Raw genomic sequence first — 26,690 nt, 5'->3', positions numbered from 1 at the left:
TTCCGATGCCAAGGGTACTAAGGGAACAGAGTGTTTCAGGGCGAATTGGCGGTCCATAAAAACCCCGTCGGCCCCACTGTCCACAAAGGCCTCAGTCTTGACAGTTTGACCGAGGATCTTCAAGGTCACCGGAATGATAAAAGTCTTCTTGGGAAATTCTGACTTCTGGCCTGACAGGATATTTCCCATCACCCTCAGGCCCTGAAGTTTTCCGGCTTTTCTGGGCATGATACTACCACATGACCTTTATTCCCACAGTACAAACACAACCCCTGCTGTCTCCTCCGCGTCTTCTCACGCGAGGAGAGGCGGGTAGCCCCAATCTGCATAGGCTCCTCAGAAAATTCCTCAGAGTCTGAGGTTCCCTTGGGAAGGAAGGAAATCTCAGTCTCCCTTTCAAGCCTACGCTCTCTCAGCCGTCTATCCACCCGGATGGATAACTGCATGAGCTGATCCAAGCTATCAGGCAAGGGATATTGTACCAGTTGGTCCTTTATCTGGTTAGAAAGACCTCTTCGGTACTGGTGTCTCAGGGCTGGGTCATTCCACTGGGTATCATGGGCCAACCTCCGAAACTCCGTACAGTAAACCTCAACTGGCCTTCGCCCTTGCTTAAGGATCGAAATCTGAGCCTCGGCTGAGGCCGTCTTGTCAGGGTCATCATACAACATGCCCAGTGCCGTAAAAAAAGCATCAACACTTTTAAGCGACGGACAGTCAGGCTGCAACCCATATGCCCAGACCTGTGGGTCTCCTTGTAGCAAGGAAATCACTATGCCCACCCGCTGAATCTCCGACCCAGAAGACTGAGGCCTAAGCCAGAAGTATAGCTTGCAGCTCTCCTTGAAACAAAAGAACTGCGAGCGATCTCCAGAAAAACGATCCGGGAGATTTACTTTCGGCTCCTTAACCCCTGCAGGTGCTGCTGCTGCGGGAGCTCCACCAGCAGCCTGGGAGGTGTGCATTTTAATGGACAAATCATTAAATTGTCGAGTCAGGACCTGCACCTGATCGACCACCTGTTGCAACGTATTTTGAGGGGTATGCTCAATATTCCCAAAAAATTTCAACAGGAGTATTAGGCTGCTGAATATGTTATGCACACCAGTGCCTGCAGGAAAGTACTGGTGTCAGAACTGTTATGCACTCCAGTGTCTGCAGGAATGTACTGGTGTTTGAACTGTTATGCAAAACAAATGGACTCACAGACAAACTGGGGAATATGACATAACGTACACAGAAGGTAATAGACAAAATACACACAAAGTGAACAGAGAAGCCCAGAGGCTAAGGAACTGGGTATCTCCTTTGTATTAGAACTGCACAGATGGAAAAAGCAAGATGTTGTGTTTTAATACATAGAGAACCCGAAATGCTGTTGCTAAGGGCAACAGCAAAACCCTAAAGGGTTACCAACGGGTGTGGCAGTAAACTCCTTGGTCAGAGATGGAATGATAGACACAAGGAGAGTCTCCACAATCCTATTTCTCACTTGCAGTGCACAGGTTTTAGCTTACTGCCACTAAACTGACCCCTGACACCTAGCACAGTGAGACAGGATTAGACAGGCAAGTCTTAGAATACAGCCGCAAACTTGCTAAGTTCACAGAGTGGTAACAGAACCCCAGCAAGCTAAACGACTGACTCCAGTCTTACTGCTAGGTCTGGATTGGCAGAGTGTAATACCAAATCCCCAGGCCTATTTGCAGTAAGCAACAAACAAATACAAAGCTACACAGTACTGGCTAACTTTCATGAACTGACTAACCAACAAAGATTCAGCAGCATCTGCTTACCCTGAAAAGAGGCCTTATAAAGCAGGTGCTGTCCACGCCCCACTCAGACCTCACAGACTGTGAGCACAAAAACCAGCACCGGATCCCCTGCCGTGCACAGAGCCTATAACCACTGCACAGCAAAAGACCCGAACCGGAGTATCAGCTGCGCTCAGGTTACTCCACTAGCACTTGTCTCCCGGTTGCCATGACGACGTGGCAGCACAGGGCAGGAGACCCTAACAGGTGGGAGCTGCTGAAATAGAAACTGGACTGAGAATCAAAGCCTTTCCAACGGGGTTCTCCTCATCTGAAGCCGTCAAGGAGCGAGATAAAGCATCAGCTTTGGTGATAAGCGTCCCGGACCGGTACTTAATGACAAACGAGAATCGAGTGAAGAAGAGCACCCATCTAGCTTGACAGGGATTCAAGCACTGGGCTGTCTTGAGATACAGCAAGTTCTTGTGGTCGGTATAGATCGTAATTAGGTGTTTAGCACCTTCCAATAGATATCTCCATTCTTCCAGGGCAGATTTTATGGCCAAGAGTTCCTGATCTCCGATAGTGTAGCTTCGTTCAGCAGGAGAGAACTTGCGAGAATGGAAACCACATGGATGCAACTTCCCGTCAGAGGAGTACTGCGACCTCCAAGAAGGATGATTTTGAAAAATTCGGTTGCTGGAGTACCGGAGCGGACATAAAGGCTGCTTTCAACTGGGCGAACGCTGCTACAGCTTCAGAAGACCAGTGACTTGGGTCAGACCCCTTTTTGGTTAGAGCAGTAACAGGTGCCACGATGGTAGAGAATCCCTTTATGAATTTCCGGTAGTAATTCGCAAAACCCAGAAATCTTTGTACCGCTTTCAAAGAAAGAGGCTGAGTCCTGTCCCGAAAAGCAGTGAGTTTTTCCGGGTCCATGCGAAGCTACGTACCTGAGATGACGTAACCAAGAAATGGAATTGAAGGAACCTCAAAGGTACATTTGGAGATCTTACCGTAGAGATGATTCCTTCGTAGACGAAGAAGTACCTCCTTGACCTGAATTCTATGCTCCGTGAGATTCTTAGAAAATATCAGAATGTCATCCAAGTATACCACTACACTTAGGTATAACATATCTCTGAAGATTTCATTCACAAAACCTTGGAAGACGGCAGGGGCATTACTGAGCCCAAACGGCATTACCAGATATTCGTAATGCCCATCTCTGGTATTGAAGGCCGTCTTGCATTCGTCCCCCTGTCGAATACGAATCAAATTATAAGCTCCCCTTAAGTCGAGCTTCGTGAAGACATGGGCTCCGCGAACCCTGTCAAATAGTTCTGTGATGAGCGACAAAGGATATTTGTTCTTAATGGTGATCTCATTTAAGCCGCGGTAGTCAATGCATGGCCTCAACCCTCCGTCCTTCTTCTTCACAAAGAAGAAGCCAGCTCCCGCCGGTGAAGAAGAGGGGCGAATGAATCCTTTCTACAGATTAGACTTGATATAGTCCGACATGGTTTGGGTCTCGGGCAATGACAAAGGATAAATGCGCCCCCGGGGTGGCATTTTCCTTGGGATGAGCTCAATGGGACAGTCCCAGGGTCTATGGGATGGTAACTGATCGGCCGCCTGTTCCGAAAACACGTCTGCAAACTCCCGATAGGCCTCCGGAATGAGCTCCTCATCCGACTTGGAAGATACACGGAGCGGATATACAGGAGTGAGACAATTAGAATGACAGAATGAACTCCAAGATATTATTTGTGACGACTTCCAGTCGACGTGAGGGTTGTGTACCTTAAGCCAAGGAAGACCAAGAACCAGATCGTGAGGCATCTCCTGAATCACTAGGAACTCCAGATGTTCTTGATGTAGAACTCCAACCTGCAGTTTGATTGGCACTGTGCGACTTGAAATAAGACCATTAGAAATTTGGGTACCATTGATGGCAGTCAGCGTAATAGGTCATTCGACGGATTGTAACTGTAAACCCAGTTTTTGAACGCAAGAAAGAGAAACAAAATTCCCTGCAGCCCCGGAGTCCAGCAGGGCCTTAACAGGTTTGACTATAGACCCAGAAAACAGAGACACGGAGAGTAAACAGTCCACTGTCGGGGAAGGTTTAGATGTAACCCCTAACTCGACGACTCCGGAACAAGCTAGGACTGCCCGTTTCCCGGACGGGATTTACAAAACTTGAGAAAGTGATCCGCAGCTCCACAGTAGAGGCAGAGTCTACCCTCACAACGGCGCTGTCGTTCTTCCGGGGACAGCCGAGATCGATTAATTTGCATAGGTTCATCTGGACTTGGAGTGATCGTTTGCTTAGTCAGGAGAGACCGGAATCTGGATCGTTCAGTCCGACTACGTTCACCACCTCATTCCTGCATACGAAGATCCACCTTTACACAGAGTGAGATTAACTCTTCTAAGGAATCTGGCAAGTCCCTAGTGATCAGTTCGTCCTTTAGACGGTCAGAGAGCCCATTCCAGAAAGCGGCCCGGAGAGCATCATTATTCCAGCGCAGTTCCGAAGCTATGGTTTGGAAATGAATCACATACTGTCCCACTGAACGGGAGCCTTGTCGGACTCGGAGCAAATCCGAAGAAGCAGCGGTCGTTCTGCCGGGCTCATCGAAGATCCTACGGAATGACGTGATAAAGTTGGTGTAACTGGAAACCAACGGGTCAGAATGCTCCCATAACGGAGACACCCAATCCAACGCTGAACCTTCAAGCAAGGAAATAATGTATGCCACCTTGGACCGATCTGTGGGGAAGTTGTGTGGAAGAAGTTCAAAATGTACCTCGCATTGGTTGAGAAAACCACGGCAATTCTTTGGATTCCCGTTATAGCGAGAGGGAGTGGGGAGCTGTAGGCGTGACCTGGTTCCGGGCAAGGGTTGAACATTACCAGGGACAACTACTGGAGCGGGTACTGGAGCTGGAGCCGGGACTACAGAAGCCAGAGAAGCCTGAATTTGATCCAGCCGACCAGATAACTCCTGGAGATACTGCATCACTTGGCTTTGTGCCGTCTCCTGACTTTGAACTCGGGAAACCAGATCCTGGATGGCGCTTGCCCCTGGGTTCCGATCCCCCGGGTCCATGGGGCCTGAGTATACTGTCACTGACCTGGGTTGGGGATGTTGTGGACTCGGGGGTTCTTCCGATGGTCGGGAAAGGAACCACAGGTAGGTCGGAGAAGGGATGGTCGGATATAGGATTTCCTCATACAAGACTCTAACAGTTAGGTTTGGTAAAAGAATGCTGAGGAACTTTATTAAGGGAAGGGAGCAATACAGCGGCACATGAAAGAACGTGAACTTGCAGGCAATGTCAAAAAGTTACTAAAGAATTCATGAGCAATGATGAAGGACACTGAAGAATTTGTGAGTGATGTTTAAAGACACTAATGAATGAAGAACTTGTGAGCGATGGTAAATGACACTGAAGAATTGTGAGCAATGTTTAAGACACTGATGAATGAAGAACTTGTGAGCGATGGTGAATGACACTGAAGAATTGGTGAGCAGTGTTTAAAGACACTGATGAATGAAGAACTTGTGAGTGATGATAAATGACACTGAAGAATTGGTGAGCGGGGTTTAAAGACACTGATGAATGAAGAACTTGTGAGCGATGATAAATGACACTGAAGAATTGGTGAGTGGGGTTTAAGGACACTGATGAATGAAGAACTTGTGAGCGATGATAAATGACACTGAAGAATTGGTGAGCGGTGTTTAAGGACACTGATGAATGAAGACCTTGTGAGCAATGATAAATGACACTGAACGCTGGAAGCACTAAGGTTGGTTCGGCCCGCAGGCCTTGCTGAATCCAGGGAGCGCTGGCAACTGCACTGCAGAGGAATACACTAGTTGCTCGGATCACTGGAGACTGAATGCTATGTGCACAGGAGTATAGCTGCTGGAAAACACACTGCGTACGGGAGCTCTGGCATCCACTTCAGAAAAGAGACGATACTCAGGCACCGAGGCTCTGCCCGGCGTCTGACTTTGAATCTCCCGCCTCCGCTGGATTGGCAGAACAGTCTGATGACGTCACCTGCTCCCCGCCCACGTGATGCCGGGTGTCATGGCGGCGCCCCTGCCCCGGAGAACCGCCGGGAGCCGCGCCAGCCAGACGCCGGAGCCCGTGGACCACCGAAGGCGGAGGCCTCAACACAGACCAGCAAGCACGCAGGGGTAAGCGCGGCGAACGCCACCTCTGGCATGTGACAAACTGACCGTTTTCAGGGAGTGCTTGCAAAAACGCAGGCATGTCTGAAAAAACGCAGGCGTGGCTGGGCGTTCGCTGGGCGGGTGTATGACGTCAAATCCAGACATGAATAGGCTGAAGTGATCGCAAGCGCTGAGTAGGTTTAGAGCTACTCTGAAACTGCACAAACTGTTTTTGCAGAGCTCGGCTGCACATGCGTTTGTACTTCTGCTAAGCTAAAATACACTCCCCAGTGGGCGGCGGCATAGCGTTTGCACGGCTGCTAAAACTAGATAGCAAGCAATCAACTCGGAATGACCCCCAAAGTGCCTAGGTCCGACACCCTTCTGGCAGAAGCAATAGACAGTAAGAACAGGACCTTAGCCAGAAGCCATTTAAGGTCCACTGACTCAAGAGGTTCAAATGGAGACTCTTGCAGTGCATTCAGGACAACAGACAAATCCCATGGAGCCACAGGAGGGACATAGGGAAGCTAAAGCCACAATACGCCCTGAGTGAATGTATGAACGTCAGGTACAGACGCAATTTTTCTCTGAATCCACACCGACAAGGCAGATATGTGAACCTTGACGGAGGCCAGGCGAAGGCCTAAGTCCAGGCCTTGTTGCAAAAAGACCAGAAGTCTGGAAGTACAGAATTTGTAAGCATCGTAATTCTTAGCAGCACACCAGGTGAAGTAAGAATTCCAGACCCTATAATAAATCCGCGCAGAAGTCGGTTTGCGGGCCTTCAGCATAATCTGGATAACCGCCTCAGAGAATCCTTTGGCCCTCAGGAGTGAAGCTTCAAGAGCAACGCTGTCAAAGACAGTCTGGCCAGGTCCGGGCAGACACCAGGGCCCTGAACGAGGAGGTCTGGGCATTGAGGAAGTAGATGAGGACGCTCTATTGATAGACCTGCAGGTCTGAGAACCCATGCAGTCTGGGCCACACTGGAGCAACTAGAAGTAGTATTCCTCCTTCTTGTTTGAACTTCCGTAGTACCCTGGGCAGAAGTGACACTGGAGGGAACACGTAAGGCAGCCGAAAGTTCCATGAAATTGCCAGGTCGTCCACGAACGCTGCTTGAGGATCCCTCGTTCTTGATCCGAAGTCCGGAACTTTGTGATTGTGTCGAGACGCCATCAGGTCTACATCTGGTAGACTCTACTTGTCCACTAGGAGTTGAAAGACTTCCTGATGAAGACTCCACTCTCTGGCGTGCACGTCCTGACGACTGAGGAAATCCGCTTCCCAGTTGAGGACTCCTGGAATGAACACTGCTGATATTGCTGGCAGATGGCGTTGCGCCCAACAAAGGATTTTTGACACTTCCATCATTGACATGCGGCTTCGAGTGCCGCCTTGATGGGACAACGCATTGAACACTGCCCGCAATTCCAGAATGTTTATCTGAAGGAGTGATTCCTTCTTTGGTCCACCGACCCTGGAAATAGTGTTGCTCCAACACCGCGCCCCAACCCCTCAGACTGGCGTCCGTAGTCAGTAGGACCCAGTTGGAGATCCAGAAGGGACGGCCCCTGCTCAACTGTAGCTACCAGGTCAGCGACAAACCTCCGAAGTCAAGGAGATCATGCCTATGAGGCAGGCCATCCCACTTGGAAAGGATTAACCTCTGTAGAAGGCGGGAATGAAATTGAGCATACTCTAGCATGTCAAAAGCTGACACCATGAGGCCTAGTACTTGCATCGCCCAGTGTATCGACACTCTTGGGCAAGAGAGGAAGTATCTGATCCCGTCCTGAAGTTTCAGGACATCTCTGGAGACAGAAACAGCCGTTGACTGTGTGTGTCTAGCAGTCACCCCAGGTGCACCATGCTCCGAGCGGGGACCAGCGAGGACTTCTTCCAGATGATGAGCCACCCTTGGGCTTGTAGGAAGTTTACCGTCAGTTGTAGATGACTGAGGAGGACATCATGGGAGTTTGCCAGAATCAGAAAATCGTCCAGATATGGTAGGATCTTGACTCTCTGGCGACGGAGATGAGCCGTCATCACAGCCGTAACCTTGGTGAAGATCCGAGGGGCCGTGGCCAGTCCAAACGGCAGAGCCTGGAATTGATAGTGATGGTTGCCAAAAGCAAACAGTAGATATTGCTGATGCGATATAACAATAGGTATGTGCAGTTAAGCATCTTGTATATCCAGGGATACCATATAGTCTCCAGATTCCCTGGCCAGTACAATTGAGCGCAGTGTTTCCATATGGAACTTGGACACTCTCACAAACTTGTTCAGTGATTTCAGGTTGAGTATAGGCCGGGAAGACTCCTTGTTTCGGAACTAGAAACATGGTCGAGTAGTATTCTCTACCTCTCTGGGATAGAGGTATCGGCACTACCACTTCTATATCCAGGAGGGAACGCACAACCAGTTGTAGAGCTTGCGCCTTCAATGGATCCGAAGGAATAGCCGTTGTGCAGAACTGGCGAGGGGGACGTCTCTTGAAATGGACTGTGTACCCGTGAGAAACAACTTCTCGAACCCATGCGTCTGAAGCAGTCTTTAATCAGACCTGGGTGAATCGCAGAAGTCGGCCTCCCACTCTGGGATCCCCTAATGGGAGGCCTGTCCCGACATGCAGCAAGCTTGTCGTGTTTAGAAGCAGGCTGATGGGCTGCCCAGAATTGCTTAGCCTTTGTGGTTTTGGAAGCACGAGATTGTCTCGGGTATGCCTGACCTTTTGCTTTCCCTTGAGGCCGAAAGGAGCGAAAAGTGGTACCTTTTGCTTCTGTGCAGAAGGAGTAGTGTTAGGAAGAAAGGCATTCCTAGTAGCCGCCAATCACAATTTTATTGAGATCTTCCTCAAACAGGATGTCTCCCTTAGAGAGTACCTCCAAGGTCTTTTTGGAGTCCAGGTCTACTTTCCATGACCTCAACCACAGAATACAGCAAGCCAGGATGGATGTAGTTGATGCCTTGGCCGCCAACACACCTGCCTCAGAGGACGCCTCCTGAATGTAATAGGAGGCGGTGGTAATGTGAGACAGGTACTGTCTGGCAATGTCAGATATATCCTGAGGCAGCTCTCCCTCTAATGCCTAAACCCATGCTTTAATTCCTTTTGCAGCCCAAGAGGCTGCTATAGTAGGTCTATGTACAGCACCTGTAAGTGGGTAAATAGACTTCAGGCATCCCTCCACACGCCTATCTGTCGGTTCCTTCAGTGAGGTGACAATGGTGACAGGCAGAGTAGACGACACCACTAGACGGGTGACCTGGGAATCCACCTATGTGAACCTTCCCGCTTGTTACACAACTCTGTAGGGAGAGGACAGTGAGCTACCATCCGATTAGACAAGGAGAATTTCTATCCTGGAGAAGACCAGATTATTGTAGATAGTCAGAATACGGTAATATTTCAGTTACATTCTGACATTTAGGTTTCTTAGACACCGTAGTGGAATCCTCATCATCAACAGTAATTTGTAGGATCTGCTTAATAGCAACCACTAAGTCAGGGACATCAACCTAAGTAGTAAATTCCTCGTCAGAAGCAGCCGTGTCAGTATCTGACGGGACAGTATACTCCCCATCCTCATCAGAAGCATTGTTATGCACACCAGTGCCAGCAGGAATGTACTGGTGTCTGAACGGAGAGGGATGCAAAACAAATGAACTCACAGACAGACTGGGGAATATGACATTACATACACAGAAGGTGATAGGGTAACAAAATAAACACAAAGTGAACAGAGAAGCCCAAAGGCTAAGATACTGGGTGTCTCCCTAGTATTAGGAATGCTCAGATGGAAAGAAGCGAGATGTTGTGATTTAATACGTAGAGAACCCAAAATGCTGTTGCTAAGGGCAACAGCAAAACCCTAAAGGGTTACCAACGGGTGTGGCAGTAAACTCCTAGGTCAGAGATGGAATAATAGACACAAGGAGAGTCTCCACAATCCTAGTCCTCACTTGCAGTGCACTGGTTCAACTTACTGCCACTAAACTGACACCTGAACACCTTGCACAGTGAGAAAGGATTTTGGCAGGCAAGTCTGAGAATACAGCCGCAAACTTGCTAGGTTCACAGAGTAGCAAAAGAACCCCAGCAGGTTAAACGACTGACTCCAGTCTTACTGCTAGGTCTGGATTGGCAGAGTGTAATACCAAATCCCAAGGCCTATTTGCAGTAAGCAACAAACAAATACAAAGTTTACACAGTACTAGCTAGCTTTCAGGAACTGACTAACCAACAAAGATTCAGCAGCATCTGCCTAACCTGAGAAGAGGGTTTATATAGCAGGTGTTGTCCACGCCCCACTCAGACCTCACAGACTGTGAGCACAAAAACCAGCACCGGATCCCCTGCCGTGCACAGAGCCTGTAACCACTGCACAGCAAAAGACCCGAACCGGAGTATCAGCTACACTCAGGTTACTCCGCTAGCACTTGTCTCCCGGTTGCCATGACGACGTGGCAGTACAGAGCAGGAGACCCTAACAAGCATCTTCTGAGAGATTAGCGGATTGTGAGGTGGAAGTAGCCCGCTTAGATGACCCCGTGACACGAGAGTGACTTGGGGCAGTTTTATGTCTAACCAAGGATTGACGTAACCGCTGCAAATGGGTAGACAAATTATCCGCCCATGGCGGATTTCTATAGGGACAATATGTTGCTGTAATTGCACAGGAGATCTCATAGGGGGCGTAAGGCGTATCACAAGCATATGTAGCATAGCTGAGAACGCCACCCCTGGTGGCACCTGATTGGTTACAGGATCCGTGGACTGACCGAGGAGATATATGACACATAGTACACAGACTGTCATATAAAACTTCCCACTCAGGCAAATCCTTGGCGCATGCGCTGCAGGATGCAGGAGCGTCCTCGGATTTCCCGCCCTTTGTGTTAAGACATTATTAGTGAATGCAACCGCAAAGCGTATTAGTACGATACAGCAAGACAGAGTACATTATCTGCAAATAAATTCCCTAGTATGCGACTATGCACACAGTACACAAACACCAGCGAATAAGTCCGGTATTATGCGACTTAGTGCCCAGTACACAACACCAGCTAATAAATCCGGCATTAGGTGACTGAGTACACAGTAGAGTACACTTTAATCGGTAAATACTGTGAAGCACTATATATGGACCCTGACGCACCTAGTCCCTTAAGGTACAGAATACAGTGATAGCTATAGCTGGGGTACACTGAAAGTGAAATCCACACAGCAGACCCAGGCACACACAGTCACAGTGACAATGCAGATAATTATTTTAGCAACACAATAAAACTGTATTGAACTAGCATATATATATTATATATATAACAATGCACGCTCTGAGACCGGATGTATATATCAGAATACTCGTACAATATATTCTGGCACAGGTACACTTGTTCTTAACTAACGATGTCTTAATATTGACATGTAGAATACTGAAGTGTTTGTAAAACCACAGGGAGTGAAGGAGAGTGTGAGGCAGCTCCAGGACGGAAACACCAGCAGTAGATGGTGCCCTGGACCGGGGATGGGCTACAGGTCAAGTGCCGGCTCCCATATGCTGGACTTCACTACCTGGTACTGTGGAGTCTTACTAAAAGTGGACATTAGTATATCCGACCTGTACTCCTATGCCCTGGTGGATATAGTGGGGTCCCTGCTCGGTCACAGTGTCCACGCCAGCGTCGCAGTCTGTCTCCCTAGACTGCAATCGGAATGCGTTTTAATGGCGGGTCCCGCCTGGAGGACCCTGTTACCTCCTCCCCGTAGCAGCCACACGAACCAGGAGAGTATCTGCGACTGTGTGCCTAAGCCGGAGCGTCTCCGTCGCAAGTACCCAGGAACTGAGCCAGCGGGAGTATGCAAAACCACTTGGGAGGTGACGGAGCTGCAGTGCTGAAGTGTCACCCTGACATATAGCGCTGACAGGCCAGTTTTGAAGAAATTTTCTGTCAGAAAAAGCTTTTTCAGGGCTGCCCACCTGTTAAGTGATTTGCTTCTGCAGACACCAACTGAAAACTGAGCTCACAGTGCCTGGAGGCGGGGTTATAGAGTAGGCCCCAATGCATCCTGGGACAGCTAAAGCTTTAACCTGTTGGTGCTTGGATCAAGATCCATCTCTACACCCCGATGTATTCCCTGTGGAACACAGTGTAGTTGTTGTTTTTTTCTCTTCCATAAGGATATTGTTTGTTTCCATCATCACACTTGTTGTGGAGGTTCTTGCTGGACTGTTTTTATGAACTTTTTCATGAATATTTTTTGTGAACACTATGAGATTGATTTTTGTTTACCATTCGGAATAAGACTGTATGACTTTTTTTTACCTTGTTTATTGCTTGGGCTTGAATTGAGTGAGATCTTGTGGGAAGCAGCTGTCCGTTCCATTTTGAAAGAAACCGTTATGCGCATATCACGAGTGTTTCCATGTAAGCAATCAAGTGAGTATATAAAGAGCATCTCCTATCACGCCAAAAAACGGGGTATTGGGGTAATATATAGAAGACAACTAAAGATACCTTTCTATGTATAGTACCATTAACTCACATGTAAGCTTACATGTGAGTTGTTTCACCTCTTTGAATACTAAGGTGAACCTATAAAGTTTTACCATCTCACATCCCATTTGATTTTGAGGCATAAAATCTGAGGGAGAGAAGTGTATAGCTCCAATACATATAACTGAATCCTTGTACTCTCTTTTTTGTGTGTTATAATTACGAACCGGCGAGTAGAAATCGGAGAGAGAAGAGGTAAAGAGTAAAAGAAACCGCTATATGCGTTGAATCATTCCGGCCTATGTAAGCATACACGTGAGCATTCTGGGACAAAAATGGTGTCTTGGGTCAAATGAGTAGAGAGTATGAAAGAAACCTTTATGGCAGGGACGTGCAGTCAGGGGAGGCAGTGCCTCACCTGTCATACAGCCTGTAATTCTCTAGAGTTTTGGCTATAGACATACCCTCCAACTGTACCTTTTTAATAGCTACAGTACCTTTTTTTTATGGTCTGTACTGATTTTTGGCTGTCCAAACTACCAATGAAAGTACAGGAAAAGAGGTGTGACCACGCCCCTTTATCCATGATCACGCCCCTTTTCTCATTTGTACCGCTTTTTATGTGTAAAATGTTGGAGGGTATGTATAGAAACTATTAGAATAATACAAAGAAGATAATCATAACTTACAAGCATCTTCTTTGTATTGCTGTAATCATTTTCTATAGGCAAAACCCTTCAGATTTGCAGGGTTCCCTGCAGGAAAAGACAAGAAATGAGGCAGTAGGAGCTATGCCTCAGCTTTGTATAGCCAGACACTGCATGCTGAGCTGGGGGCGGGGCTACACAGCGGCCATTAATACAGCAGAGAAAAGAGCCATGTGAGGCATGCCTCACAGTGGGGGCGTGCCTTGTGCTTTGGTGACCAATCACCGACGTCCAGGAAGACACTGGAGCTCGGTAGCACTGAGGGGCTGAGGGCTGAGATGGCAGCTGCTGGGGACAACAGAGATGGTGACCTGAAGGAGAACTACTACACAGATAGAGGTAAGAGCAGTAGTAGTGTGACCAGCTGTCACTGGCCGGGCTCCCTCCACCATTTATTTCTCCTGCCAGATAATAGGTATACTCCCATCCCAGGGCGGGGGGCTGACTATATGTGCCCTGCAGGACTCTCCTATCCCTCTTCTCAGGAGAGCATCTGTCCCTGTCTTCTGAACCAAGTGCTGGCAGGAAAATTGAGATCTGCACTTTGCCAGCATTTTGTGGCTCCTATCAGCCACCTGATCAGAAAATAACTGTAAGACAAGGGGTCAGGAATTTACTAAGATCATGTGCTGTGCACACTGTTATTAGTGGATCCTGGATACACCTTTTTGCATAAGAGTTGGGCTAGTGTAAGTTATGTACAGTGATAATGCACTTTCTTGCACAGGAAGCTTCCTGGAGATTTCTGTGAATGATCTAGTAGCAGCACCATCAAGGACAGAGACCCCAGGGACCTGTGACTTGCACAACCAATAACCTGCCTGTTTCTTCACTGCAGGATGCACTAATGATCTCCAATAAGTGACCAAAATATTTGATATTGCTTGATCGCGCTTGCAGGATTACATTTCTCTAGAATGGGTTAGAGCAAGAAAGAGTGATACCATTTAGGAGTGCTTTTATTGGGATTTGCAATGTGCTATCTCCAAGCAGAAAGTCAATAACCCCCATACAATTAGTGATGTGCACCAGAAATTTTTCGGGTTTTGTGTTTTGGTTTTGGATTCGGTTCCGCGGGCGTGTTTTGGATTCGGACGCGTTGTGGCAAAACCTCCCTGAAATTTTTTTGTCGGATTCGGGTGTGTTTTGGATTCGGGTGTTTTTTTTACAAAAAACCCTCAAAAACAGCTTAAATCATAGAATTTGGGGGTCATTTTGATCCCATAGTATTATTAACCTCAATAACCATAATTTACACTCATTTTCAGTCTATTCTGAACACCTCACAATATTATTTTTAGTCCTAAAATTTGCACCGAGGTCGCTGGATGGCTAAGCTAAGCGACACAAGTGGCCGACACAAACACCTGGCCCATCTAGGAGTGGCACTGCAGTGTCAGGCAGGATGGCACTTCAAAAAAATAGTCCCCAAACAGCACATGATGCATAGAAAAAAAGAGGCGCACCAAGGTCGCTGTGTGACTAAGCTAAGCGACACAAGTGGCCGACACAAACACCTGGCCCATCTAGGAGTGGCACTGCAGTGTCAGACAGGATGGCACTTCAAAAAAATAATCCCCAAACAGCACATGATGCAAAGAAAAAAAGAGGCGCAATGAGGTAGCTGTGTGACTAAGCTAAGCGACCCAAGTGGCCGACACAAACACCTGGCCCATCTAGGAGTGGCACTGCAGTGTCAGGCAGGATGGCACTTCAAAAAAATAGTCCTCAAACAGCACATGATGCAAAGAAAAAAAGAGGCGCACCAAGGTCGCTGTGTGACTAAGCTAAGCGACACAAGTGGCCGACACAAACACCTGGCCCATCTAGGAGTGGCACTGCAGTGTCAGGCAGGATGGCACTTCAGAAAAATTGTCCCCAAACAGCACATGATGCAAAGAAAAAAAGGCGCACCAAGGTCGCTGTGTGACTAAGCTAAGCGACCCAAGTGGCCGACACAAACACCTGGCCCATCTAGGAGTGGCACTGCAGTGTCAGACAGGATGGCAGATTTAAAAAAAAGTCCCCAAACAGCGCATGATGCAAAGAAAAAAAGAGGCGCACCAAGGTCGCTGTGTGACTAAGCTAAGCGACACAAGTGGCCGACACAAACTCCTGGCCCATCTAGGAGTGGCACTGCAGTTTTCTATTGAGAGGATGAGTGCTTCCATCCTCATGTGAATCTGAACCACTAGCCATGAACATAGGCCAGGGCCTCAGCCGTTCCTTGCCACTCCGTGTCGTAAATGGCATATTGGCAAGTTTACGCTTCTCATCAGACGCTTTCAATTTTGATTTTTGGGTCATTTTACTGAACTTTTGTTTTTTGGATTTTACATGCTCTCTACTATGACATTGGGCATCGGCCTTGACAGACGACGTTGATGGCATTTCATCGTCTCGGCCATGACTAGTGGCAGCAGCTTCAGCACGAGGTGGAAGTGGATCTTGATCTTTCCCTATTTTAACCTCCACATTTTTGTTCTCCATTTTTTAATGTGTGGAATTATATGCCAGTATCAATAGCAATGGCCTACTACTATATATACTGCGCACAACTGAAATGCACCACAGGTATGGATGGATAGTATACTTGATGACACAGAGGTAGGTAGAGCAGTGGCCTTCCGTACTGTACTGCTATATATACTGGTGGTCACTGTCAGCAAACTTCAAAACTAAAATGCACCACAGGTATAGAATCTAGATGGGTAGTATACTTGATGACACAGAGGTAGGTAGAGCAGTGGCCTTCCGTACCGTACTGCTATATATACTGGTGGTCACTGTCAGCAAACTGCAAAACTAAAATGCACCACAGGTAAGAATCTAGATGGATAGTATACTTGACGACACAGAGGTAGGTAGAGCAGTGGCCTTCCGTACCGTACTGCTATATATACTGGTGGTCACTGTCAGCAATACTCTGCACTGTACTCCTCCTATATAATACTGCTGGTCCTCAGTCCCTACAATAAAGCAGTGTGAGCACAGATATATGCAGCACACTGAGCACAGATATGGAGTGTTTTTCAGGCAGACAACGTATACTGGTGGTCACTGGTCAGCAAAACTCTGCACTGTACTCCTCCTATATAATATACTGGTGGTCCCCAGTCCCCACAATAAAGCAGTGTGAGCACAGATATATGCAGCACACTGAGCACAGATATGGAGTGTTTTTCAGGCAGACAACGTATACTGGTGGTCACTGGTCAGCAAAACTCTGCACTGTACTCCTCCTAAATAATATACTGGTGGTCCCCAGTCCCCACAATAAAGAAGTGTGAGCACAGATATATGCAGCACACTGAGCACAGATATGGAGTGCTTTTCAAGCAGACAACGTATACTGGTGGTCACTGTCAGCAAAACTCTGCACTGTACTCCTCCTATATAATACAACTGCTCCCCAGTCCCCACAATTAAGCAATAAGCACAAATATTTGCATCAACATTAATAAACGGAGAGGATGCCAGCCACGTCCTCTCCCTAACATTTCCAACGCACGAGTGAAAATGGCGGCGACGCGTGGCTGCTTATATAGAATCCGAATCTCGCTAGAATCCGACAGCGGGATGATGACGTTCGGGCGCGCTCGGGTTAACCGAGCCATACGGGAGAATCCGAGTATGCCTCGGACCCGTGTAAAATGGGTGAAGTTGGGGGGGTTCGGTTTCCGAGGAACCGAACCTGCTCATCACTACATACAATACATGTATATGTGCTTTGAATTAATCCTCAAATAGCACATAACTTTCTAGTAATGCAGGTGTGTACATTTACGGTAGATGCTAGAATCAAGTGGGCTAAGGGACCTTTTCCGTCTGGGGGAGGAGCCATGACTCAAGGGGGAGGAGCTAGGCCAGCGGGATAGTTCCTCTACTATCCACACCACCAACTATTACCTTTAGTAATCCGAGCCCGAAGCGTGGCGAGCGAAGCGAGCCCGCGAGGGTACTTTTCGGTACCCTGTTCGCCCGTAGCTCCTCCCCCTGGTAACGTGTCTCCTCCCCTAGATACGTCAGAAGGTCCCTTCTCCCACTACGATATAGAATCAACCGTACATTTACCCCCATGTGTGCCTCCCCAGCTACCGACCTCACCGCACGTCACTGCTTTATGGGTATACCACCATCTGTCTTTATAACACAAGGACCGCATATTTGCTGACAAAGACTTTGTTTGGACATTCAATACCCATTGGTATAGTTTATTTATCTGCATTTGCTAATATTGTGATATATACTTATCTGGTTGGTGAGAGCGCTATGGAGGGTGTGTTTTTTGTACAACGGGCTTCAGGCTGCGATCGCTGCCGTCGCAGCGCTGAGGTCTGAATTAGGCCCTAAGAGCCTGTGGTATATTTTTTTTATGAAAACTTACAAGAAAGCAGTTTTTTTTGTACAAAAATTTGACTAAAGGTACTCGTCGACTACAGTTATTTCAGGACTAAAATTAAACTAATAATTTTTACTGAGATCTTAACTAATACAAAGCAAAAAAAGCGACAAAGACTAAAACTAAATTTAAAATCCTTGCCAAAATTAAAACTGGAAGTAGGGTTTTACATTTTTAAAAAACAATTATGTGTTCTAGATATTTGCAGAAAATAAATATAATCTGCTGTGAAGGAAACAGGATTGTGTATTGCACTTGTTTGTTCTAACAAACTTAAGGCATTATTTTGTATATGATATACTGTATGGGAGTTCTATGGTAAGTCAGACTCCATATGTAACACATTCTCAGCCTACTGAGCCTAGATTGCTAAATACATAGTTAAAGGTACAGTATGAAAACTTCTCAAGGGAATTTTGGAGACATGGTATTCAGCAAAATCCATAAAAGTATTATTAAACAGCAAAAATTATGACTAAAACATTGACTAAAATTATACTAAAATGAAAACTGGGATCCACTGACTATATCTTGACTAAAACTTAGCAAAAGAAGAAGATTAAAATGTGATTTTAAACTAACTACAATTTTAAGTAAGCGACTAAGACAAAAACTAAATTGAAAATCCTTGTCAAAATTAACACTGGGAGAAAGAGCTATAATTTAGCTTGTCAACCTATGTTGAAATCTCAGATGATACACAGCTACAGGTTTGTTTACAGTGTCATGTATGGGACATTGGTGGTCATTCCGAGTTTTTCGCAACAGAGCGATTAGGTGGAAAATGCGCATGCGCATGGTACTCAGCGCGCATGCGCTTATTATTTAATATAAAACTTAGTAGATTTACACAAACTTGAACAACGTTTTTTCAACGCTCGAGTGATCGTAGTGTGATTGACAGGAAGTGGGTGTTTCTGGGCGGCAACATGGCGTTTTCAGGGAGTGTGCTAAAAAACGCAGGCGTGCCAGGTAAAAACGCAGGAGTGGCTGGAGAAACGGGGGAGTGGCTGGCCGAACGCAGGGCGTGTTTGTGACGTCAAACCAGGAACTAAACGGACCGAGCTGTTCGCAATCTAGGAATAGGTCTGGAGCTACTCAGAAACTGCAAAGAATTATTTAGTAGCTGTTCTGCTAATCTTTCGTTCGCTATTCTGCTAAGCTAAGATACACTCCCAGAGGGTGGCGGCCTAGCGTGTGCAATGCTGCTAAAAGCAGCTAGCGAGCGAACAACTCGGAATGAGGGCCATTGTTACTCATTTTCATGAAAAGGCCCAGTGGATGAATGTTATATAGCAGGCCTGGCCAACCTGTGGCTCTCCAGATGTTGTGAAACTACACATCCCAGCATGCCCTGCCACAGTTTTAGCATTCCCTAATAGCAAAACTGTGGCAAAGCATGATGGGATTTGTAGTTTTACAACAGCTGGAGAGCCACAGGTTGGCCAGGCCTGTTATATAGCATGCAGTATGGTTGAATATGGCCTCAATTGCTCATCTTCTACAATGTTGCTAGAAATGAAACCCAAAATCAATTAAAAATAATAGTATCTCCGTAATTTTGTTGCTTTATTTAAATTGATCCAAATCAGTGCAATGACAGCAAAATGGATTCATTGACCCTGACAGTTGACACCACAGATGGACTATCTATAGTATAAGCTACAGTGACAGGGCCACATGAATTGTAGAGGGTAACACTAATTAGGTAAAAGAAGTACATAGTATGTTCATTGTAAGCACAAATAACAGGATTATTTCATTACGTGCTTACAAAAGCCAGATTGGCATGAAAAAACAGAAAAGTCTGAAACATAGTGCCCATTATCAGTCATTACCTCTGGCTGTAATGTAGATGCCGGCTCATTTTCCTCAGATGATTCAAATTCTACTGGAGGAGTTACGGCCTGTTTAAATAGAGTATCTCATTACAATATAGTCACATAATGTGAATATTTTCAAAAAGGCACATTTCATCAGCCGAGTAGGAAACATAAAGCAACGCTATCTGTTTTCCTGACATTAAATGCAGAATAAAATAAAAGGACAAAGTATGTGACCCTAGAGTGGCCGCTGGCACTGCAGACAGAAATCGTGGGGGAAAATGGTGTGGTGGCAGGCAGGGCCGTCTTAACAGGAGTGTAGGCCCCTGGGCAAAGCAATGCCCCTAGCCATCCACCAGTGGTAGGGGTTGCTATCAGCAACAGGTCTAATTTCCCGTGGGCGGTAGGGGGTGTTCTATCTTCCGCTCAGCATGTAGGATCTGGAGCAGTCATTTCTGCTAATTACTCCTTTACTGCAAAGATGGTGGGTGATGGGGAGGGAGGGAGAACACTAACGTGCAGAAGGGGGCATTGGGATGAATGAAGGGGCCCCAGTACATGACTTCCAGGGTGGTAGGGGGTGTTTAATATGCAGGGGAGGGGTGGATAATGGAGTGGGCTTAATATTCATCATTTTCTGATGGGAGGGCAGATTGCTTGACTGCAGTTCTATCCAGTTCCTGGTAACATATTTCTTACCTTTCAATGGAATAAAAAACTAGAGAGTCCCACCTTTGAGAAGATACTGGGGACTTGGGGATCAGAGATCAGAAGCCAGCGCAATCCACCATCAAAAATATAAAACTGCATACCAGGCATGTGGAGCTGGAGCAGGGACCAGCTACTGGGAGGCGGATATCTCTGGTTCTGGAAACAGTAGAGACAAGCTGCCAGTATCCACTGAAAGGGGAGAGTCCCAGCTTTTGGAGTACACCCTCAGACAAACTCTAGGTCAGACAGAATCCAATATATCTGGCTGGGAAGTGCAATTAACAGGCTCAGATGGGCACCATTGCTTTGAAATCAGATATCTCCGGTTCCCCAGGGCCAATTTTAAAAAATCTGGTACCCCTGGAAAAAGGGGACCCTCGGCTATCAGCCTATGGCTCTTATACTCTTGGGGCAACTGCCCATTGAGCCCATACGAAAAGACGGCCCTGGTGACTGCACGGCCAGTGTTTGCATAGTATTTCATGCAGTCTGGTGGTTCGCTTAAAATACTATTGAAAATGTCCCTCCCAAAATGGCTGCTGTTACTGTGTTCGACATAATGTTGTGCAAGGGGCATTAGTGTGTGGAGCACAATATGGTGGAATTTCTTGTGTAAGGTAGTCTTTTCCTGCAAGGAGACGCCTGTTTTAGTGAGGCCAACGCCCCCTTTTGTGCTACTATTATATCTTAGAATGTCTGTGGGGGGGGCGCATTTTTCTACTGTTCGCACTTGGAGCCAAATTGCCTAAAAACAGCCCAGCATAATGGCCATTTTCACAGGGATTTGAGCATGCGCTGTAGAGATGTCCCAAAGCCATTTGCCAGAGTCTACAGTGCTGCTGCCAGAGAGGAGGGGGCCCACACAAAGCCTGAACAAGGGCCCTATGCTCTCTTAAACAGACCCTGTATACATCCCTGGTATCTTTTCCTTCATGTACTGTTTATAGCAGCTACATATTGAGGGTAAAGCACAATCAGGGAGATTGGTGGACTCTTTAGGGAGTCAGAGCGGGGATGCAGTCAATTTACCTACAATCAAAATCCCAGCGGTCAAAATACTGACAACCATTGACCTATGGTCAAAATACCGACATTTAAAATACAGACAAGTTAAAAATACAGACATTTAAATGTCGACAGGTCAAAAAGTCAACATGTGTTTTTCATTGAAACCGACTTGTTCATACTTTACCATCCCAGTGGACCTGGATGGGGAATATAATAGTGTGCCTGAAGCAGCGAGGGGATACGGTAAACTTATACAGTGTCCATGTCGACCTATGTCGACATGCACACCAATAAAACAATGAAAAACTTATGACAACTTTTTGACCTGTCGAAATTTTAAATGTCGGTATTTTGACCTTGTCGGTATTTTGCCCTAGTCGGTATTTTCACCATCGGTCAATTGTTGTCTGTATTTTAACCGTCTGGATTTTCATTGTAGGTATTTCATACTAATCCCTCATAGAGATTGCTACTATTTCAGGGTGTCTTCCTGACATTCAGGGAGGGTTGGCAAGTATGCATTGCGCATGTGATATGTAATGACTTTTCTCTGACGAACGTAATAACCTACCTATCCAATTTCTATTTTTCAATGGTTTCTTAAATAGAATATTGTGGGTTTTGTTTTTTTGTTTTTAAATGTACAGTAGGTGTAATTTAGCAGCTCCATAACAGGGTGCCCTGTGTCGACCTTGCCCCCTGATCACATGGCGACATGTCGAGGGGGCAGGGGCCATCACCCACTGATGACAACACTGCCTGGATGTTCTGGTAGGGGGCTGTATGGACTGCAGTGTGCATGTCTGGAGTGGAACTGGTTGCAGGTGCTGTTCTAGACGCCCTGCTAGACAGATGCCAGGGTCCATGGGACAGCGACGTTGCGGCCCACGCACACACACCCCTAGTTACGACCCTGTCATTTAGCACTGCCATCATTTCTTTCAAGTTTTATGGACAATGGGGGTCATTCCGAGTTGTTCGCTCGTTATTTTTTTCTCGCAGCGGAGCGATTAGTCGCTAATGCGCATGCGCAATGTCCGTAGTGCGACTGCGCCAAGTAAATTTGCTATGCAGGTAGGTATTTTACTCACGGCATTACGAGGTTTTTTCTTCGTTCTGGTGATCGTAATGTGATTGACAGGAAGTGGGTGTTTCTGGGCGGAAACTGGCCGTTTTATGGGTGTGTGTGAAAAAACGCTGCCGTTTCTGGAAAAAACGCGGGAGTGGCTGGAGAAACGGAGGAGTGTCTGGGCGAACGCTGGGTGTGTTTGTGACGTCAAACCAGGAACGACAAGCACTGAACTGATCGCACTGGCAGAGTAAGTCTCGAGCTACTCAGAAACTGCACAGAGAAGTCTTTTCGCAATATTGCGAATTTTTCGTTCGCAATTTTGATAAGCTAAGATTCACTCCCAGTAGGCGGCGGCTTAGCGTGTGCAAAGCTGCTAAAAGCAGCTTGCGAGCGAACAACTCGGATTGACCCCCCATGTTATTACACTAATCTAAAAACAACTCAAAGAGGCCAATGCATAATTTTTCATACTGCACATTTTCCTGAACTGCAAGGATGGGTAATGCAGAGTTACAGTATACGCATTTCTATTGCATTACAATAACGTCTGAAAAGGCATAACAGGGCTGTAACGGGGAGATCCTATGTGAGTAAAACTCAGCGAGGGACTGTTGCCTGCCCTGCAGTTTATGCAGCGTTAGACTTAGGTATTAATAAACCTGCTTTTAGGCGTATCTTTAGCGCACACTATAGAGTAAGTGTAAGTGCACAATGATGATGATGATGATGACAAGCAGCAACAACCCCAATGTACAAATAGGGGGTGGGTACAGCACAGGAAGTGTACAACTCTGCATGCGGAAAAATATGCAATTAGTTCCGTGCACGCAATGTACTAATGCCCAATTATCAACCAACTCCTTGCCAGGCCACCAATGGAAGGCCATGGGATGTTGTTAGTAAACCATAACCATCCAGAGAAGTCATCTGCTGTTCAGCATCACTTTGATTAAACATCAATTAACTGTGTCATGTAATCTGAGTACTAAACAGTAGTTGGACACACAGTGGCACTTGCTTACTTTGAATTCCATAATTTGGCTTATTGGATGGTTCTGCTCACATACACAATTGGTAATTGCTGATTGTATTTACATTATCATTCTGTCAGAGGGGGACATTTCTGAGTTACAGGTATATGGCAGCCAGTGTGAGACTTGAATATGTCCTCCCCACATGATACGTACTGCCAAAAAATAATAAAATATAGCACATCTACAACAGTTGGATAAAGCAATACAGACACATCCAAAGCAAAAAAATGACAAAAATATAATGTTATAAAAATAGGCGTATTATAGCAATAATCATTCCTCGGACTAGACAGCTTAAGCTGGTAAAATATTTCTCTAACGTCCTAGTGGATGCTGGGGACTCCGTAAGGACCATGGGGAATAGACGGGCTCCGCAGGAGACTGGGCACTCTATAAGAAAGATTTGGTACTATCTGGTGTGCACTGGCTCCTCCCTCTATGCCCCTCCTCCAGACCTCAGTTAGATTTCTGTGCCCGGCCCGAGCTGGTTGCACACTAGGAGCTCTCCTGAGCTTCTAGAAAGAAAGTTTAAAATTAGTTTTTTTATTTTACAGTGAGACCTGCTGGCAACAGGATCACTGCATCGAGGGACTAAGGGGAGAAGAAGCGAACCTACCTGCTTGCAGCTAGCTTGGGCTTCTTAGGCTACTGGACACCATTAGCTCCAGAGGGATCGACCGCAGGACCCGTCCTTGGTGTTCGTTCCCGGAGCCGCGCCGCCGTCCCCCTTACAGAGCCAGAAGCATGAAGATGGTCCGGAAAATCGGCGGCAGAAGACATCAGTCTTCACCAAGGTAGCGCACAGCACTGCAGCTGTGCGCCATTGCTCCTCATACACACTTCACACTCCGGTCACTGAGGGTGCAGGGCGCTGGGGGGGGCGCCCTGAACAGCAATAAAAACACCTTGGCTGGCAAAATAACCACAATATATAGCCCCAAAGGCTATATATGTGGTAATTACCCCTGCCAGATTACAGAAAAAAGCGGGAGAAAGGCTGCCGAAAAAGGGGCGGAGCCTTCTCCCTCAGCACACTGGCGCCATTATTCCCTCACAGTTCCGCTGGAAGGAAGCTCCCTGACTCTCCCCTGCAGTCTACACTACGGAAAGGGTAAAAAAGAGAGGGGGGCACTAAAATTGGGCGCAGTTTAATATAAAAAGCAGCTATAAAGGGTCATAATTCAGTTAGTCCCTGTATTATTATAGCGCTCTGGTGTGTGCTGGCATACTTTCTCTCTGTCTCCCCAAAGGGCTTTTGTGGGGTCCTGTCTCCTTGTAAGAGCATTCCCTGTGTGTGTGTGTGTCGGTACGGCTGTGTCGACATGTTTGATGAGGAGACTTATGTGGAGGCGGAGCAGATGCCTATTAATGTGATGTCACCCCCTGCGGGGCAGACACCTGAGTGGATGGATTTATGGAAGGAATTACGTGCAAGTGTCGACTCCTTACATAAAAAAATTGACGACATGCCAAATGCGGGACAGCCGGCTTCTCAGCTCGTGCCTGCCCAGACGATTCAAAGGCCGTCAGGAGCCCTGAAACGACCACTACCTCAGATGGCAGACACAGATGTCGACACGGATACTGATGCAAGTGTCGACGACGATGAGTCAAATTTAATGTCCACTAGGGCCATTTGTGGCATGATTGAGGCAATGAAAGAGGTATTGCACCTTACTGATATAAATCCAGGTACCTCAAAAAAGGGTATTATGTTTGGGGAGAAAAAACTACCTATAGTTTTTCCCCCATCTGAGGAGTTGAATGAGGTGTGTGAAGAAGCGTGGGCTTTCCCCGATAAAAAATTGGTGATTTCAAAAAAATTACTAATGGCGTTCCCTTTCTCGCCAGAGGATAGGTCACGTTGGGAAACTCCCCCTAGGGTGGATAAAGCGCTCACACGTTTGTCTAAAAAGGTGGCACTACCGTCTCCGGATACGGCCGCCCTAGAGGAACCTGCTGATAGAAAGCAGGAGGCTATCGTAAAATCTATTTACACACACACTGGTGTTATACTGAGACCAGCTATTGCTTCAGCCTGGATGTGCAGTGCTGCTGCTGCTTGGTCAGATTCCCTGTCGGAAAATATTGACACCCTAGACAGAGACACTATATTGCTAACCATAGAGCATATAAAAGACTCGGTCTTATACATGAGAGATGCACAGAGGGAGATCTGCCGGCTGGCATCTAGAATAAGTGCTTTGTCCATTTCTGCTAGAAGAGGCTTATGGACTCGGCAGTGGACAGGAGATGCAGATTCTAAAAGGCACATGGAAGTTTTGCCTTATAAGGGTGAGGAGTTATTCGGGGACGGTCTCTCAGACCTTGTTTCCACAGCAACGGCTGGGAAGTCTGCATTTTTGCCCCATGTCCCCTCACAGCCTAAGAAAGCACCGTATTACCAAGTACAGTCCTTTCGACCCCAGAAAAACAGGCGGGGAAAAGGCGGGTCCTTTCTGTCTAGAGGCAGAGGAAGGGGAAAAAAGCTGCAACACACAGCAGGTTCCCAGGACCAAAAGTCCTCCCCCGCTTCTTCCAAATCCGCTGCATGACGGTGGGGCTCCACAGGCGGAGCCAGGTACGGTGGGGGGCCGCCTCAAGAATTTCAGCGATCAGTGGGCTCGCTCACGGGTGGATCCCTGGATCTTTCAAGTAGTATCTCAGGGGTACAAGTTGGAATTCGAGGCGCCTCCCCCCCGCCGTTTCCTCAAATCAGCCTTACCGACGACTCCATCGGGCAGGGAGGCTGTGCTAGAGGCCATTCACAAGCTGTATTCCCAGCAGGTGATAGTCAAGGTACCCCTACTTCAACAAGGCCGGGGCTACTATTCCACACTGTTTGTGGTACCGAAACCAGACGGTTCGGTGAGACCCATTTTAAATTTGAAATCCTTGAACACTTACATAACAAAATTCAAGTTCAAGATGGAATCGCTCAGGGCGGTTATTGCAAGCCTGGACGAGGGGGATTACATGGTATCCCTGGACATCAAGGATGCTTACCTGCATGTCCCTATTTACCTTCCTCACCAGGAGTACCTCAGATTTGTGGTACAGGATTGCCATTACCAATTCCAGACACTACCGTTTGGACTGTCCACGGCACCGAGGGTGTTTACCAAGGTAATGGCAGAAATGATGATACTCCTTCGAAAAAAGGGAGTTTTAATTATCCCGTACTTGGACGATCTCCTTATAAAGGCGAGGTCCAGGGAGCAGTTACTGGTCGGAGTAGCACTATCTCGGGAAGTGCTACAACAGCATGGCTGGATTCTAAACATTCCAAAGTCACAACTGGTTCCTTCCACTCGCTTACTGTTCCTGGGGATGATTTTGGACACAGAACTGAAAAAAGTGTTTCTCCCGCAGGAGAAAGCCAAGGAGCTGTCATCTCTAGTCAGAGACCTCCTAAAACCAAAACGGGTATCGGTGCATCGCTGCACACGAGTACTGGGAAAAATGGTGGCTTCATACGA

At 47.0% G+C, this 26,690-nt stretch overlaps 2 protein-coding genes across 4 annotated transcripts in view; one reads left to right on the top strand and one right to left on the bottom strand.

Moving 5' to 3' along the window:
* ARHGAP9 (Rho GTPase activating protein 9) overlaps nt 1–26,690 on the bottom strand; it is a 281,901-nt gene that overhangs the window by 165,168 nt on the left and 90,043 nt on the right. For all 3 annotated transcript variants that reach the window (XM_063952370.1, XM_063952371.1, XM_063952372.1), the window contains one exon: nt 19,402–19,470. In XM_063952370.1, the coding sequence (XP_063808440.1) occupies nt 19,402–19,470 (69 nt within the window). The remainder of the gene's footprint in view (nt 1–19,401; nt 19,471–26,690) is intronic.
* MARS1 (methionyl-tRNA synthetase 1) overlaps nt 13,397–26,690 on the top strand; it is a 314,707-nt gene continuing 301,413 nt past the window's right edge. Inside the window, exon 1 of the mRNA XM_063952367.1 lies at nt 13,397–13,500. Within this exon, the coding sequence (XP_063808437.1) occupies nt 13,440–13,500 (61 nt within the window). The 5' untranslated portion in view covers nt 13,397–13,439. The remainder of the gene's footprint in view (nt 13,501–26,690) is intronic.

The sequence above is a fragment of the Pseudophryne corroboree genome, chromosome 2 (genome assembly GCF_028390025.1).
Source record: "Pseudophryne corroboree isolate aPseCor3 chromosome 2, aPseCor3.hap2, whole genome shotgun sequence".
In the NCBI taxonomy this organism is placed as follows: Eukaryota; Metazoa; Chordata; class Amphibia; order Anura; family Myobatrachidae; genus Pseudophryne; species Pseudophryne corroboree.
This window is presented reverse-complemented; position numbering and strand designations above follow the sequence as displayed.